This window comes from Bos taurus, chromosome 1 (assembly GCF_002263795.3).
Source record: "Bos taurus isolate L1 Dominette 01449 registration number 42190680 breed Hereford chromosome 1, ARS-UCD2.0, whole genome shotgun sequence".
In the NCBI taxonomy this organism is placed as follows: Eukaryota; Metazoa; Chordata; class Mammalia; order Artiodactyla; family Bovidae; genus Bos; species Bos taurus.
The window spans coordinates 8,917,273-8,935,987 of NC_037328.1; the positions used below are offsets into that span (position 1 = coordinate 8,917,273).

The 18,715-nt window shown below is 37.1% G+C and overlaps 1 protein-coding gene and 1 long non-coding RNA gene across 2 annotated transcripts in view; both read left to right on the forward strand.

The window, feature by feature from the left end:
• Nucleotides 1–783: 783 nt before the first annotated feature.
• The window catches only part of LOC526789 (uncharacterized), a 42,545-nt gene continuing 24,613 nt past the window's right edge, over nt 784–18,715 (forward strand). Inside the window, exon 1 of the mRNA XM_002684630.5 lies at nt 784–1,109. Within this exon, the coding sequence (XP_002684676.2) occupies nt 803–1,109 (307 nt within the window). The 5' untranslated portion in view covers nt 784–802. The remainder of the gene's footprint in view (nt 1,110–18,715) is intronic.
• On the forward strand, nt 12,149–18,226 carry LOC132345451 (uncharacterized). The gene is made up of 3 exons (XR_009494765.1): nt 12,149–12,254; nt 13,130–13,187; nt 15,614–18,226. It is a non-coding gene; the product is annotated as an uncharacterized lncRNA (long non-coding RNA).

Below are 18,715 nucleotides of genomic sequence, written 5' to 3' on the forward strand. Positions count from 1 at the left end.
AGCAAAAGAGACACCGATGTATAGATCAGTCTTATGGACCCTGTGGGAGAGGGAGAGGGTGGGGAGATTTGGGAAACTAGCATTGAAACATGTATAATATCATGTATGAAATGAGTCGCCAGTCCAGGTTCGATGCACAGTACTGGATGCTTGGGGCTGGTGCACTGGGACGACCCAGAGGGAGAGGAGGGGAGGGAGGAGGGTGGAGGGTTCAGGATGGGGAACGCGGGTATACCTGTGGCAGATTCATTTATTTTTTTAAAAAGAATGAATAAAAAAAAAAAAAAAGCATCTCCTAGTCTGTCACTGGGCTGGAGGCAGAATATCTGATCAAGGGATGCCAAGTGATCATGTGATCATAACTGCTCACATTGCACTGGGTATGTTATACTCACAAAACTGCAAGATCCCAAAGGCTTTGCAAAAAGTTGCCCCATCAACATCAACCTAGGATTCTGCATAGAATCTCATTGGATAAAGGGATTTATTTTACACAAATTGGGTTAGGAGAGTGGGAACACAACCCTGGAACTCATTGGTCACATCACAAGCTGCATTGTATGATATGCCAGACTCTGTCAGCTGATGGAACAATGGAATGATCTTCTTAAGGCACAGCTAAGGCACCACGCTGTAGACATGCTAGAGATACACTCCACAGGTATGAAGCACCATCTTCCAGGGTGAAGTACACACCCGAAAGCAACAGCTATTTTATGGTACCACATCTCCAATGGAGAGAACAGGGCTCTGGAAATCAAATGGTTGAAATAGAAGCTGACTCACGATTGCGACAGCAACCATGTCTGGTCGTGGGAAGGGTGGCAAAGGCCTCGGCAAGGGGGGTGCTAAGCGCCATCGCAAAGTCTTGCGGGACAACATTCAGGGTATTACTAAGCCAGCTATCCGGCGTCTGGCTCGTCGTGGAGGCGTCAAACGTATCTCTGGTCTTATCTATGAAGAGACTCGTGGGGTGCTGAAAGTGTTTCTGGAAAATGTGATCCGGGACGCGGTCACCTATACGGAGCACGCTAAGCGCAAGACTGTTACTGCCATGGATGTGGTCTACGCGCTCAAACGTCAGGGCCGTACCCTTTACGGTTTTGGTGGTTGAGCAAAGCATCTAGCTTGAAACGTTTAGTTTAAAAATAAATAAATAAATAAATAAAAAGAAGCTGACTCACTTAACCTTACTCTCGGTGATCCACTTGGGAAATTTAAAATTTGGGTCCTCATCACTATGTTTTAAGAGTCTAGAAGTATGGATTTTCAGTGGGTAAACAGTTCCACCAGTGGGCAAAAGGAGTGCTATTAAATTTTAGACTCATCACTTTTCCGTTCATAATCCTTGAGCCAAGAAATCTGCAAACTAGTAAAGGAAATATTATCTTGGTACAATGATATCAGAGAAGAAAATATTTGGCAGCCAGAGGATCCCCAGGAGCACCTCTTGTTAACCCTCTACTCATATTTGATAGCAAGTGAAGAATATCAGCAGTTATACTCACAGAAAGGTATGGTCATGGGGCTTAAGGACCTCTTAAGATTAAGAGTCTAGGCAACCCAACTAGATAAGTCATCAAGTCAACTAGATAAGGTAAACTGAGATATGAGCTGAGGATAAGGAAATCTAGAATGAGGAGTAAAGGAGGGGAATGAAGGATATCAGTTTCTAATTCTGAGACCAGAGCTGTCATAAACAGTGAAGACTCTGAAATTTTATCAGACATACAAAATAATGTCATCTTGCTATAGATTCATGGAAGTTGACAGCAGACAAATCACTTCTCACCAGAGACAGAGTATTTTTTGCTCAAATAAAAATCATTATCCAGAGGATCAGCATATTTTTGGCCAAACATCTGAGCTGCTATGTTCACAAGGCAAAATGGACAATCAAATGGCAGTTTTAGATGTATTGGGGCATGTGAAGGAGATCACTGAGTTTGTTGGGGTCTACCTTTTTTATAATAAGTGATGAATGAATCAGGTCTTTGTCTCAGAGGAATATTCAGATCAGATCAGTCGCTCAGTCGTGTCCGACTCTTTGCGACCCCATGAATCGCAGCACGCCAGACCTCCCTGTCCATCACCAACTCCCGGAGTTCACTCAGACTCATGTCCATCGAGTCAGTGATGCCATCCACTGTCATCTCATCCTCTGTCGTCCCCTTATCCTCTTGCCCCCAATCCCTCCCAGCATCAGAGTCTTTTCCAATGAGTCAACTCTTCGTATGAGGTGGCCGAAGTACTGGAGTTTCAGCTTTAGCATCATTCCTTCCAAAGAAATCCCAGGGCTGATCTCCTCTAGAATGGACTGGTTGGATCTCTTTGCAGTCCAAGGGACTCTCAAAAGTCTTCTCCAACACCACAGTTCAAAAGCATCAATTCTTTGGCGCTCAGCCTTCTTCACAGTCCAACTCTCACATCCATACATGACCACAGGAAAAACCATAGCCTTGACTAGACGGACCTTTGTTGGCAAAGTAATGTCTCTGCTATTATTTACTCCTTAAAAGTTATTTGGTGAAAACTCAGTCTTAAGCTTTGTGTAAAGGATACTTCTTCTTCCATTCCTGATATACATGGCAAGATGCATAGGAGTGCAAAAAACCCTTGGAGTATTGCCCTCCAATAAGTGGTAAGGCTTGTTGTTTGCTTTATTTTCCAGGTCACTTGGAATCTTGAGGCAGCTCTTTTCAGATGAGCTAAAATTATCATAAAATCAAGTATAATTTGGCAATAGTGTGAACTGAAGTAGGTACTTAAGGTTTCACCCAGATGCCCACTCACTCCACCAACTGCTTGATGTGCTATCTAATTATGGCTCATAGATAATTTTCTTCCTAGGAATTTCATTTAGTAAAAGAACTCTTCACCCAAGTTTCTTCCTCTGGCCAATTCTCCTTGGTTTACTTATTTACAGATACTATCCCTGAGATAATTCTGAGGGAACTATTCAATCCCTGCAAGTCTCAGTCTCAGAATCTGTTTTCAAAAGAACTCACCAAAGAGCAGACAAAAGAGGCAATAACTGCAATCCCACAGCCTCCAGAATGAAAATTACAATCACAGAAATCTAACCAAAATGATCACATGGATTACAGCTTTATATAACTCAATGAAGCTATGAGCCATGCCATGCAGGGCCCCCCAAGATGGACAGGGTCATGGTGGAGAGTTCTGACAAAATATGGTCCATTGCAGAAGAGAATGGCAAATCATTTCAGTATTCTTGCCTTGAGAACCCCATGAACAGTATGATTAGGCAGAAAGACACGACACTGGAAGACTAGCCCCCCAGGTCTGTAAGTGTCCAACATGCTACTGGAGAAGAATGGAGAAAGAGTTTCAGAAAGAATGAAGAGGCTAGCCCAAAGCAGAAATGATGCTCAGTTGTTGATGTGTCTGGTGGTGAAAATAAAGTCCAATGACGTAAAGAACAATATTGCATAGGAACTTGGAATGTTAGGTCCATGAATCAAGGTAAACTGGAGGTGGTCAAACAGGAGATGGCAATAGTGAGCATCGACCTTTTAGGTATCAGTGAACTAAAATGGATGAGAATGGGCAAATTTAATTCAGAAGACTATTATGTCTACTACTATAGGTGAGAATCCCTTAGGTGAAATACAGTAACCCTTAGAGTCAACAAAAGAGTTCAAAGTGCCGTAATTGGGTGCAATCTCAAAAATGACAGAATGATCTTGATTTGTTTCCAAAGCAAACCATCAACATTACAGTAATCCAAGTCTATACCCCAACTGCTAATGCCAAAGAAACTAAAGTCCAATGGTTATATGAAGACCTACAAAATCCTCTAAAACTAACAACAAAAAAGATGTCCTTTTCATCATAGGGAACTGGAATGCAAAAGTAGGAAGCCAAGAGACACCTGGAGTAACAGACAAGTTTACCTTGAAGTACAAAATGAAGCAGGGTAAAGGCTAACAGAGTTTTGCTAAGAGAATGCACTGGTCATAGCAAATAACTTTTTCCAACTACAGAAGAGAGGAAGAGACAACTCGTAAAATGGATATCACCAGATGGCCAATACTGAAGTCAGTACCAACAATCTTTGGTCAATACCAAAGACTGATTATATTCTTTGCAGCTGAAGATAGAGATGCTCTATACAGTCAGCAAAAGCAAGACCAGGAGCTGACTGTGGTTCAAATAATGAACTCCTTATTGCCAAATTCAGACTTAAATTGAAGAAAGTAAGGAAAACCACTAGGACATTCAGGTATCACCTAAATCAAATCCCTTATGGTTATACAGTGGAAGTGACATATGGATTCAAGGGATTAGATCTGGTAGACAGAGTACCTGAAGAACTATGGATGGAGGTTCATAACATTGTACAGGAGGTGTTAACAAAAACCACACCAAGAAAAAGAAATGCAAGAAGGCAAAGTGGTTTTCTTATAAATAGCTGAGAAAAGAAGAGAAGTGAAAGGCAAAGAAGAAAGGGAAAGATATACCAAATTGAATTCAAAGTTCCAGATAATAGCAAGGAGAGATAAGAAAGCCTTCTTAAGGGACCAATGCTAAGAAATAGAGGAAAATAATAGAATGGGAAAGACTAGAGATCTCTTCAAGAAAATTACATATACCAAAGGAATATTTCATGCAAAGATGGGCACAACAAAGGACAGAAATGGCAAGAACATAACAGAAATAGAAGACATTAAGAAGAGGTATCAAGAATACCCAGAAAAACTACAGAAAAAAAGATCTTAGTGAACCAGATACCATGATGGTGTGGACGCTGAACTAGAATCAGACATTCTAAGGTGTGAAGTCAAGAGGGCTTTAGGAAGCATTACTATGAACAAAGCTACTGGAGGTGATGAAATTCCAGTTGAGCTATTTCAAATTCTAAAAGATGATGCTGTTAAAATGCTGCACTCAATATGCCAGCAAATGGCAACAGGACTGGAAAGTTCAGTGTTCATTCCAATCCCAAAGAAGGGCAAAGGTAAAGAGTGTTTAAACTACTATACAATTATGCATATTTCACATGCTAGCAAATTAATATTCAAAATCCTTCAAGCTAGGCTTCTATAGTACTTAAACTGAGAACCTCCAGATGTACAATCTGGTTTTAGAAAAGACAGAAGAATCAGAGATAAAATTGCCAACATCTGTCAGATATAGAAAAAGCAATGGCATTACAGAAAAGCATCTACTTCTGCTTCATTGACTGTGCGAAAGCCTTTGACTGTGTGGATCACAGCAAACTGTGGAAATTCTTAAAGAGATGTGAATACCAAATCACCTTACCTATTTCCTGAGAAACCCGTATGCAGGTCAAAAAGCAACAGTTAGAACTGGATACGGAACAAAGGACTGGTTCAAAATTTGGAAAGTAGTACATCAAGGCTGTATACTGTCACCTTGCTTATTTAACTTATATGCAGAATACATCATGTGAAATGCTGGGCTGGATGAAGCACAAGCTGGAATCAAGATTGCTGTGAGAAATATCAGCAGCCTCAGTTATGCAGATGATACCACTCTAATGGCAGAAAGTGAAGACGAACTAAAGAGCCTCTTGATGAGGGTGAAAGAGGAGAATGAAAAAAATGGCTTAAAACTCAACATTCAAAAAACTAAGATCATGGCATCTGATCTCATTACTTCATAGCAACCATATGGGAAAAAAGTGGAAACAGTGGCAGATTTTATCTTACTGGGCTCCAAAATAACTGGGGACAGTGACTGCAACCATGAAATTAAAAGGCACCTACTTTTTGGAAGGAAAGCTAAGACAAATCAAGATAGTGTATTAAAATCCAGAGACATAACTCTGCTGACAAATGTTCGTATAGTCAAAGCTATGGTTTTTCCAGTAGTCATGTATGGATGTGAGCATTGAATCATAAGGGTGAGCATCAAAGGATTGATGCTTTCAAATTGAGGTGTTGGAGAAGACTCTTGAGAGTCCCTTGGACTACATAGAGAACAGACCAGTCAACCCTAAAGGAAATCAACCCTGCGTATTCATTGGGAGGATTGATGCTGAAGTTGAGGCTTTAATACTTTGGCCACCTGATGTGATAACATAATAAGGGATGACTTATTAGAAAGGATCCTGGTTCTGGGAAAGGTTGAAGGCAAAAGGAGAAGAAGGTGACAGCACCACAGTTCAAAAGCATCAATTCTTCAGCACTCAGCTTTCTTCACAGTCCAACTCTCACATCCATACATGACCACTGGAAAAACCATAACCTTGACTAGACAGACCTTTGCTGGCAAAGTAATATCACTGGTTTTCAATACGCTATCTAGGTTGGTCATAACTTTCCTTCTATAGCATCAATATAAAGAACATAAACACCTGAACATTTGAAGTTTTACGCCGGGGTGCATCTAACAATCATGTTGATATTATGACTTAAGCCTACTCTCTGACATTAGCTATCCCTGTTTTCAAAAATTAGAAGAAAGCATAAACAATTTTTTTTCCTGAAAAACAAATGGCTTGAAGTTCATCTATCATATTTGTCTCCTGCACTTCTCAAAACACTGCCTGAATGAAAGCAACTATATTTTTACATCATGTGCTCTTTACTTTGCAGTCTACATTCTTACACTTTATGTTCTTTCTTCTAAAGTATTGATTATGGAGAATCCCCTACTTCCTAATTTCTTTCATTTCTCTCTTTCTAAATGGGAAGACAAACCTGTAGAGTCAGTGATTGATTCGAAGGGGATTCTCTGAAGACTAATTCAGTCACTATTCTATTCTAGTGTATTCTACTGTACTAGCTTCTTTGTCTGTTACCTAAAGTAAGGTAATTATGCTTGATCAAATCTAATCTCACCAGTAAACAAAATATCAGATTCCTGTGCCAAACAATGGTCTAGCAACCACAATAATCCACTTATAATATCCTGAGGAGAATATGGGTACTCTTTGCAGAAGTATACATAGGAGATTCAATCATTCTATTTTTTAATACTTCTGATGGATGTTATTATATTTTAAACTTTATATGTATATCACATATACTTTTGCATGTACAAGATAATTTTTTATAAAAATTTATATTGATATCTAACTCAGTTATATTTGATCAAAATGTCATCTGAAAATTCAAATTCTATGAAATGTAAGATTACTTATGACTGGTACATGATCAATCTTCTGAATGTTCTATATGTACTTTGAAATAATGTATTTTTTTTGCATTTGTTTAATATGCATGTAATAGCTATATTCTATAAATGTACTAGGTCAAGTTAGTGGAGAATGTTGCTCAGTTATGTCACTTCCTTAGTGTTTTTCTACTTTTTCTATTAATACTAGAGTGAGTATAAAAATGTCCAGCTCTCAATGGAAATTATTCTATTACAGCTTTCAGTTTTTACTTCTAGTATTTTTGAAGCTATGCTTTTTTGTGAATACACATTTAAAACTATTATGATTATTTGATAAATTGACTCTTTCATTAGTATGAAATATTATTCTATTAATATTCATTAATACTCTATGCCCTGAAGTCTAAGTTTTCTAATATTAACAAAACTCAAGCTTTTTCATGGTTAGGGTTTCTATGATATTTTTCCTATCATTTTACTTTGACTTTTCTGTCTTTTCATAAGCAATGTATAGCTGAGAAGGAGTACATCAAGGCTGTATATTGTCACTCTGCTTATTTAACTTATATGCAGAGTACATCATGAGAAACTCTGGACTGGAAGAAACACAAGCTGGAATCAAGATTGCTGGGAGAAATATCAATAACCTCAGATATGCAGATGACACCACCCTTAGGGCAGAAAGTGAAGAGGAACTAAAAAGCCTCTTGATGAAAGTGAAAGTGGAGAGTGAAAAAGTTGGTTTAAAGCTCAACATTCAGAAAATGAAGATCATGGCATCCGGTCCCATCACCTCATGGGAAATAGATGGGGAAACAGTGGAAACAGTGTCAGACTTTATTTTTCTGGGCTCCAAAATCACTGCAGATGGTGCCTGCAGCCATGAAATTAAAAGACGCTTACTCCTTGGAAGGAGAGTTTTGTCCAATCTAGATAGCGTATTCAAAAGCAGAAACATTAGTTTGCCAACAAAGGTCCGTCTAGTCAAGGCTATGGTTTTTCCTGTGGTCATGTATGGATGTGAGAGTTGGACTGTGAAGAAGGCTGAGCGCTGAAGAATTGATGCTTTTGAACTGTGGTATTGGAGAAGACTCTTGAGAGTCCCTTGGACTGCAAGGAGATCCAACCAGTCCATTCTGAAGGAGATCAGCCCTGGGATTTCTTTGGAGGGAATGATGCTGAAGCTGAAACTCCAGTACTTTGGCCTCCTCATGCGAAGAGTTGACTCATTGGAAAAGGCTCTGATGCTGGGAGGGATTGGGGGCAGGAGGAGAAGGGGACGACAGAGGATGAGATGGCTGGATGGCATCACTGACTCGATGGATGTGAGTCTGAGTGAACTCCGGGAGTTGGTGATGGACAGGGAGGCCTGGCGTGCTGCGGTTCATGGGGTCACAAAGAGTTGGACATGACTGAGTGACTGAACTGAACTGAACTGTACTGAATTTATGTATTTATGGCTGTGCTGGGTCTTCATTGCTGCACATGAGTTTTCTCTAGTTGCAGCAAGCAAGGGCCACTCCCCAACCGTGATACGCATGTTTCTCATTCACCGTGGTCTCTCCTGTTGCAGAACACAGGCTCTAAGCACCCTGGCTTCAGTAGTTACAGTGCATGAGCTCAGTAGTTGTGCTCCAGTGCTCCAGTGCTCCAGAGCACCGGTTCAGAATTGGGTGCACAGGCCAATTGGCATGTGGGATCTTCCCACATCAGGGATCGAACTTGAGTTCCTTGCACTGGTAGGTGGACTCCCCCCCACTGAGCCACCAGGGAAAAAAGATTTTCTTTTTCATCCTGCATAATAATCTCATGCCTTTAACTCATGTTCAACCTTTAGTATTTACTAAGATTATTTATATTTCCATTTTATTTACTCTAGGCATATATGTATGTATACATATGTATAGATATATATATATTGATATAGATGTATGTATCTTAAGTTTATTTCTAGTGGTTGTTGCAGAATTTGTGACATGCATCTTAAAATATCATTAACTACCTTTATGTAATGTTATGTCACTTCACATATGATGAACAGCTTTATAATATATTTCTATTTCTCCCCTTTGTACTTTGCATCATTACTTTTGCATATTTTACCTCTGTATATGTTATAAACTCCTCACAATGCACTATTAAATATTTATGTTTTATAAAACAATTTCTTAAGAAAACATTTTTTTAAAATTAAGTCTTTTCTATTTATTTACCATTTCTAGCTCTGTTTTGAATAATCGTGTTTTGTTGTTTTTTTTTTCACCAGAAGAATGTTAAGATTAATCTCCTAGGGAAATTTTCTTGGCAATGAATTTTTGTTTTTACTTGTTAAAAGGATATGTTTGTTGGAAATAGAATTTGACATCAAGGGTTTGTTTTGCTGTGTTTTCTCTCCTTCCTGCACTTGAAGGATTTTGGTGAGCTCTCTTTTTATTTAAACACTAGCTATTTTTCTGTAGACTGTTATACATGATAAAAATGAAATCCTATCTTATAATGGACTCTGTACTTGAGGGCCTATTAAAGGAAGAATACCAAAAAATACAAATAATAATGGGAAAATGGAGATCTTCTACATATATAGGAAATTAATGAGTTTGAAAATTAAGGAAACATTCCCCTTTACATCTTTGGTGATTTGATTCTACAAATTCATCCGTAAATCAGTTACTTTAGAAGAAGCCATATTCCTTTCAGAGAGCAAGAAAGCTTAGTTTTTGTGTGTGTGTGTGTTTTTTTTTTTTTAGTACTAAAAATTCTATCTTTGGAATGTCTGTCTTGTCACTACCAATTGATTTGACTCAAATAAGAACTCAAGTTCTTTAAAACTATATCCAGTTACACATAATAATAAGTTATGTAACACCTAATAATAAGTTGGTGACATTACTCTCAAAGTCAACTTGTACTGAAATATAGCAAAATAAATAAATAAATAAACAAAATGTACATTGACTTGCTAAAAAATTAAGTCTGATATAAAACCTGAGGTGGATAGTAGCAGAATAGATTATACTTTCTTATAAAGTTAATATGCATTTACCAAACACTCAGAAATCCCACTTCTAGGCAGATCTGAAAGAAAATTGAAAATATGCTTGTACAAATATCTATACACAGATGTTAATAGAAGTTTTATTCATAACCACCTGAAATAAACAAACAAAAACAACCTATCCATCAGACGGGAAAATGTATACAAAGTATGATATATAATGGCATACAAAAATAATGAAACAGAATTACTGAGTTGAAAATCTATTATCCTTATTGAAATAAATTAAATTCAAATGGCTATATTCAGTATGAGTCAATTTGCATGAAATTTTAGAAATGACAAAACTATGTGGACAGTCAATGACCATTAAGGGTTGTATATGAGAGACAGGTTTGACCACAAAGTGGCCCGAGAGAATTTTTTAGGATGATGAAATTGTTCTATGTCCTGATTGTGGTGATGGTTTCTTAACTATATGCATTTGTCTTTCATAGAACTGTATAACTTAAAGGGGTGAATTTGACTGTGCGCATATTATATCTCGAAACTTAAGAAAAAATAATTCAGTAACCCAAGCAGAACTTAGAAAATTTTCTATTGCATAGTAAGCATATAGAAAATGCTAGCTGCTATTGTTACCATCATCACCACTGTCATTATTACTGCAAAGACAAACATATTTTCAGCAAATGAATAACTATAATATAAAATATACTATAACAGGATAAATTGTATAATAGAGGATATATAATATATATTATAATATATAATATAGGATAAAAATTTTTACAATATAGGATAAAAAGATGATGTGATTTCACACAAATTCATTACCAAATATTGAAAGTCAACTAAATAATTCTATAAAAGTCCAAGTAAACTAAATAGTAAATTTGCATTAGAAATGAGTCAAGCATTAAACATTTTGGTTTTACAACATTCTATCAAAATTTCTAAAATAAAGTGTCTATGTATGTATTTGATCTTGCTGTATTTACTGATTATTTACCATGCATCAGTTTTGTTTTTTGTTTTTTGCTATATATTGGGAATCTATCGGTTAGAAAGATCACTAATAATCTTTATCCTTACCTAATCTAGTGCACTGCATAATCAAATCATGTAATAATACTAAAGTCAAAATACTTAGGAAATACTTTAGGAAATATATCAAGCTAAAGATTGAATAGAGATATATTTGTATAATCTTCAAAGAAGAATGTTTCTGTGCCACATGGTTGGTAGAAATCAAGTCAAATAGAGCAATTGATGATGATGTATGTATGTAAACTATTATGTAAAGTTAACATTCGGAAAAAATTAACAAAAGAACATTTAATGGGAAGTTGTGATATAAAATTACGTTTGAATGGGAGATGGTCTAGCTACTATTGCTGCATAACAAATTATCTCAAAACTTGTGTAAATACACACACACACACACTATTTTAGTAGTGTTGTAGACTGGGGTTCAGGATGGCATTATCTTAGCTCCACAGTTTTTTAGGACTACACCTGGGAAGACCTGCTAACTGGAGGCTGAAATCATCTAGTGGTGTCTTTACTGCTTTTTGACTGAGACGGACTTGAGTCAAGTTGTTGATTGTGTGTGTGTTAGTCGCTCAGTCACGTCCAACTCTTTGCCCATGGACTGTAGCCTGCCAGGCTCCTCTGTCCATGGGCTTTTCCAGGCAAGAATACTGGAGTGAGTTGCCATTTCCTCCTCCAGGGGATCTTCCCAACCAAGAAATCAAACCCAGGTCTCCTGCATTGCAGGCAGATTCTTTACTCCCTGAGCCCCTGGGGAAGCCTGGTGATTAGACACATATCAAGGGCCTCTTTATGTCTAATTAATGTATAAGAAGTCACATTTGGACTTTTCAGCATGGTGATGAGAATCAAATATCACAAGAGACCAAGGTGAAAATAGATCTCATTTTTATAACCAACTTGGGAATTCTATAGCATTATGGCATCATTTCAGCCATATTCTACTGGTTGAAATAGTCATAAAGGTCTATACAATTGCAGGGCAGAGGGTGAGCAAGGCACACTTTACATCATGACATACAATGGAAGCAATATCAAAGACACATTAAGAAGAGTATGAAGGATGGGCTGTTTTGGGAAATGCAACCTTCTACAAAAGGTGAAAGTTTGCCATGGAATTACACAAATATTGGTATAATTAGCGATTTGACAATTGCTCACTTGGAAATATAGCAACTGGCACCAGAATTAGTGAGCATCACATATTTGACTTTAAATATTTATCAATAGATTCTCAGTGCAATTAAGAATCTCTTAAATTATTTCCATTGTATAGGCCAGTTTTCTATTGATATGTATGTTCTAGAAGCAAGAGTCATTATTTATAGCTAGCCAGAAATGCACTATTTGGCAGAAATGTATTCACAAAATGTATCAAATGTTTATTATGTCCTCAGCACTAGTAATACTTCATGTTTTCCATATAAAACTATAATATTAAATACTTTGCCAATTCTGAGTATTTTTTTCCTTATAATGTCATGTATTTTACTACTACAGAAGAGTTTTTTTTCTCAGCCTACAAATGTTGGTTGGATGTTTGTCAATTTGATTACTACTAAGGAAGTTCAACTGAACTAATATGCCTTTTGGGGAATGGGCTGAAATGAGGAACTCAATGTATTTCTTACTGTTATTGTTTCCCTGACAACGTCATTCTACGAGATGGAATTTAAAATCACAGATTATCAGTTTATAATAACCAATAAATGTAACCTACACAAATCGGAAGTTAGAAAGCTTGCACAAGAGAATTACATATCTCTGACCGCAATATCCTCTGAGTGAAGATAGATATTCTCTTCCCCAACATAGGCAAAATTCAACTAATCATGACAATAACATAAGAATGCCAAATGTTTTTTTCTCCAGTATCCTCTCCTGTAGCCAGTCTCCTCCTTCTTTGAAAATCATAAGTAGAAGATGGTCTTAGTAAGAATCCTTGCTACTCACCAAATCTGTTTTATATTCCAGAATGACAGAAGAGAAAAATATAAGTAGCTCTGACTGATAGAATGCAGATGAAAATAATGTAAGTCATTTTATTAAAGGACTTTCTTCTCTCATTCGATGTCCAGATGCAGGGATCAGCAGCTGACTTTAAGACTCCAGAGGACTTTGAAACATTTGATATCAATGGAGAGTACTAGATAGAAAGAATTTTGACCCTTGAATCACCACTAGGAAGAAATTTACAGAGGTTTTTCAATGAATATCTACATTGAACTTGGTGGAGCAAGGATAATTTTATCCTCTGTTGAAATCTGGGGGGTTGTGTTTTACATCAGTTAACCTACCTGGTCAATACTGTTAGTACTGTGGGACAGACAGATGTGAGGTTTGAGGTTTGTTATCCATAGTTTCAACACAAGTAGCTCAAGAAAAACATTGTTAATTACATGTGAGGAAGGATATGAAGATTTAAAAAAAATAAATAGAATGGTTGTGTAGTATACCTAGTTTTTGTACCCATAAGGTCCTCTCAGGACCACCAGCTCATCTGCACAGACTTTCTCCAGGGCTTGAGCCTGTTTCCTATGGAAGAATTCTATCTCGTGGACTGTCATATCTAGAAACTTTCATTGTTCTATCACCTCTGGAGATTGGGGCAACCCTGATGCTCTGCACTGACCAATGAAGAAAGACTGTTCTACCATTACACTGGCTAGACTGGGCCTGGAGGGTGTTTCTGGCTTTTCCGGTTGCCCAGAAGAGACAAATTACACAGCTCAGAGGAATGAGCCAGGCAATGCTTCACAGGGCACACCATGACCCATGAAAAACAGGATGTAGGATTTTCTTGTCAAGAAGACCTTAGATATCCAAATATGAAGAAGAGTTCACACAAATCAAGCAAATAACACCCACATTTTCTTGCATGTAAATAGGTTAAGTTGAAGATGTGATGCTAACATACAAAATTTCTCAGTACATAAAGGCTGATTTTCTGGTAAATAAACACTTTGACACTTAAGATGATGTAAAAAGTTTTAAACTGAAGAGGGGAGGTGGAGTTTTATACCTCTGGTAAATATTTTGCTTCTGTGCTTTTAAATGACCATTATAACTTCAAAACCACTTTTGATTCAACCATGGAAGGTTTAAGAAATGAATCGTTGCCTAGGGAAGTCATAATTATAGAGAAGCTGTTGCATGATAGAACATTAATTGTGTGTGTGTGTGTGTGTGTGTGTGTGTGTGTGCGTGTGCGTGTGTTGGACAAAAGTAAAGCATTCTGGCCTGTGCAAATCAAATACAGCTGACTGATGATCAGGGTAGTCATGTATGTGTTCTTTCTACATCAACCTCATTAGAATTTTGGCTGATACCTATTCACAAAAATGTGCACCAACCTCAGATTAAACTATCTGTTTAGAAGTTTGCTTTCCCTTTGGGACTGATCATAAGCACTTAAAGTTAGAAAATGTTATTTATAAATTTTTTTTCAAGTATTAACATTATATGAAGTATCTGATAATTAGTAGATGGTCAATAAAGATGAATTAAGCTAATTTAAGAAGAAAGGTAAACATCTGAGGCTGAAAATAAGTAACTGAAAAAGGAAGTATTATGGGAGGTATCCTAAGATATTGACATTTTCGTTAATTCAACATTACAAAAAAAATATCTTGCACTGTCACAAATCTTTCAGAAAAATTGTGCAAGGATATCATACATTTAGAAGTATCATATAATGACCCCAGGAAATAATTGTTACTTGTAAAATGGTTTTCATCAGTGTAACATAAACTTTCATAGAACAGGATCACTTGAGGATAAAAATATTGGATTGCTGCAGAGCCATAAATTACAAATTTCCAACCAGTTGACAGATTCAGCATAAAAAGAGGAAAATGCAACTCAAAAGTTTGAAATGTAAATACGTTGCATGATACTTTCACAGCCGTTTTCAAAAAAAAAAAAAAATGTTTAAGTAAACAGTATTGCTTACACTTTGAAGCTAGTTCCTGAGAACAAGGAGTCTCATTTGTCTTATTCACCATGAAAATAAAAATATAAGATCTATTTCACATTACTGCTTAACATTATCCCAGGTCTGCAGTTATGCTGTATCTACTGGGTCATTCTAAACTTTTCCATATAAATCTGCTACTGCAGGAGACCTCTTTCTTCTGTTAAGACCATTCTAACTGATAATCATGCCATCATAGAAGAACTTATTTCTCATAACCATATTAATGGGATTTAGTAAGCAAGTCAAGATGATAGCAGGGGGTCAAAAGAATTGGAATTTTTATGGCTGTGACATAATCAATGAGGCTTTATGAACTGCTGAGTGTGATATCATTTTGGAAATATTTTGCCCTGTGCTTGGTATTGAGTAATTTTATAATCTGATTCTGGGACAAATCCCCCCACTATGTACTATTTTCACTCCTTTATTGTTGCAAGATTTAGTTATTGAGCCTTTATTTGTTTTTTGTTTTTTCTTTACAGAATCACATGCTAGCAGATTTGTGTGTTTGGTGAGGGGAGAAGAATTACAAACTGGACACGAAAGAACTTGCAATCTCATAGAGGAGATGACACAGGAGTCCAGTTACGAAGGCACTATAGGAAGTCCTCAGAGCACTTAGATCACTTAAGGCTCACGTTTCTCTCATCCCTCTGTATACTTGTCTCTTTATTTTTTAGCTCAAAATTCTATCTCCAGGATAGTGTCATAAGTTTCAGACATGTACATCCCATTTCCACTGTACCTTTCTCTCTTTCAAATCAATCTCTGTATTAATCTCTGCCCACCTGAACACTTTATCAACTTCCCTTGAACTTAAGTACCATTTAATCTCTTAGTTTTACCATTACCCAACTGACCTTTACCCAACTGTACCCTTCCTTTATGTTTTACATCTATCAAACCTAGATTTCACAATCCAACCTTTCAATTAATTTTGTAGTAATACTCAATCTCTTTGAATTTTCCCACTTCCACAAGTCTGGCAAAACCGTTATCAGTTCAGACCCAAATAATCATTCTCACTTTGCTTACATATGTAAAGTTAAACATTGCATGTTGGTACCAGTATGAGGTCACCAACTTTAACCTTGATAAAGTTCAGATAGGCTGACAGTGAAAATGAAAGTGTTAGTCACTCAGTAGTGTCCGACTCTTTGTGACCTCATGGACTGTATGGACTGTAGCCTGTCAGGCTCCTGTTTCCAGGCAAGAATACTGGAGTGGATTGACTTTTCCTTCTTCAGGGGATCTTCCCAACCCAGGGATAGAACCCAGATCTCCTGCAATGTAAGCAGGTTCTTTACCATCTGAGCCACCAGGGAAGTCCCAAGGCTGACAGTACTTCACTGTTTTTCTGCTTGGAAGCCAAGTATCCCCTCAAGTTTATCTTGTTATCCAAAAATAACACTCTCCTGTGAACTGAATTTCTCTTTCTTTTTCTCATTCCACTGTATATTGAACACATCTATCTAGTTATCAAAGCCAGAAATCTAGGTGACACCCATAGATTTTAGGTGACTGCCTTTTCCTTTACTTGACAATTCCAATTCATCATGTGTGCATGTGTGCTCAGCCGATTCAGTCATATCAGACTCTTTGTGGCACTATGGACTATAGCCACCAGGCTCCTCTGTTCACAGGATTTCTCAGGCAAGAATACTAGAGTGGGTTGCCATGCCCTCCTCCAGAGGATCTTCCTGACCCAGGGAGCAAACTGGCATCTCATGTCTCCTGCATTGCCAGACAGATTTTTTACACTAATACCACCTGGGAAGCCCAATTAATCATGAGGTTAAGTCATTTTGGTAGACATGTCCATCTTCTTTTCTACAACTCCACTGTTACATCCTAGTCAAATGTTTTTTATAGATAATTAGATCAGACTCAACTCATCCCCCTGATTCCAATCTTGCTTCTTACCAATATGTCCTATACATTGAAGCCTGAGTAATGTGAAAAATGATTTGATCATTGTTCTCTTTTGCTTAAAGTACTTCAATAAGTTTTTATTTCATTTAGGAAAATGTAAGATCTCATGACTTTTAGACATCCCTATCCCTTGGCCACAGGTACTTACCCAGTATCATTTCTTATTACTCTCTTTCTTTATTTTAATGTATCTCCAGCAACATTGGATTTATGTTTTATGCACTTTCATTGAAGTGTATTTGATTTACAATATTATAGAAGTTTCTGGTGTACAGCATAGTGATTCAGTATTTTCACTGACTGTAGTCCATTAAAGTTATTACCAGATAATGGCTATAATTCACTATGCTATACAGTAATTTCATGACTGCAGCCATGAAATTAAAAGACGCTTACTCCTTGGAAGGAAAGTTATGACCAACCTAGACAGCATATTAAAAAGCAGAGACATTACTTTGTCAACAAAGGTCCATCTAGTCAAGGCTATGGTTTTTCCAGTAGTCATGTATGGATGTGAGAGTTGGACTATTCAGCTGAGTGCTGAAGAATTGATGCTTATGAACTGTGGTGTTGGAGAAGACTCTTGAGAGTCCCTTGGACTGCAAGGAGATCCAACCAGTCCATCCTAAAGAAGATCAGTCCTGGGTGCTCATTGGAAGTACTGATGTTGAAACTGAAACTCCAATACTTTGGCCACCTGATGTGAAGAGCTGACTCATTTGAAAAGAACATGATGCTGGGAAAGATTGAGGGCAGGAGGAGAAGAGGATGGCAGAGGATGAGATGGTTGGATGGCATCACTGACTCAATGGACATGGGTTTGGGTGGACTCCGGCAGTTGGTGGTGGACTGGGAGGCCTGGTGTGCTGTGGTTCATGGGGTTGCAATGAGTCAGACATGACCTAGAGACTGAACTGAACTGAACTGAATTTGTTTCTGTTCATGACATAACCCTAACTTGCCCTTCCCACCTTCCCTTTCTACTCTGTTAACCCTAGATTTGCTTTCTGTATCTGTGAGTCTGTTTCTTGTGATTCTATAATTATTTTAAAATTAATATTTATAATGAAGAACTAGTTTATTTTTTTTAATTTATCATGAAGAATGCTTTGGAGAAATATAATAATATTATTAGAAAACAAAGTATAGATATACACATTCATTTGTAGAGTCAGGAAAATATTCAAACTTTATAAGTATAATTGGAACAAATGTAATATGTAAAAAAAGAAAATAATTTCAAATGCAACATGCACTGATTATTAAAAGAATGTGTATAGGCCATTAATTTGGAGAATTGTTATTATACTATTTATCTCTCTACAATCCCAAATACAGAAAATTTAGAATAGAAATGTGGTTTCATATAATTGGGAGAAGGCAATGGCACCCCACTCCAGTACTGTTGCCTGGAAAATCCCATGGATGGAGGAGCCTGGTAGGCTGCAGTCCATGGGGTCACTAAGAGTCGGACACGACTGAGCAACTTCACTTCACTTTCATATAATAAACACCAACATATGCATTAAAAATACTTTGCATGTAAGTATTTAAAGATAGTTAAAGAATTTGTCATACAAATAAATGATAAATTCAAATTTTTTTTCCTCCCTTGTTAACATGTCTAAGCTTTCTGACAACCATGCATGCAT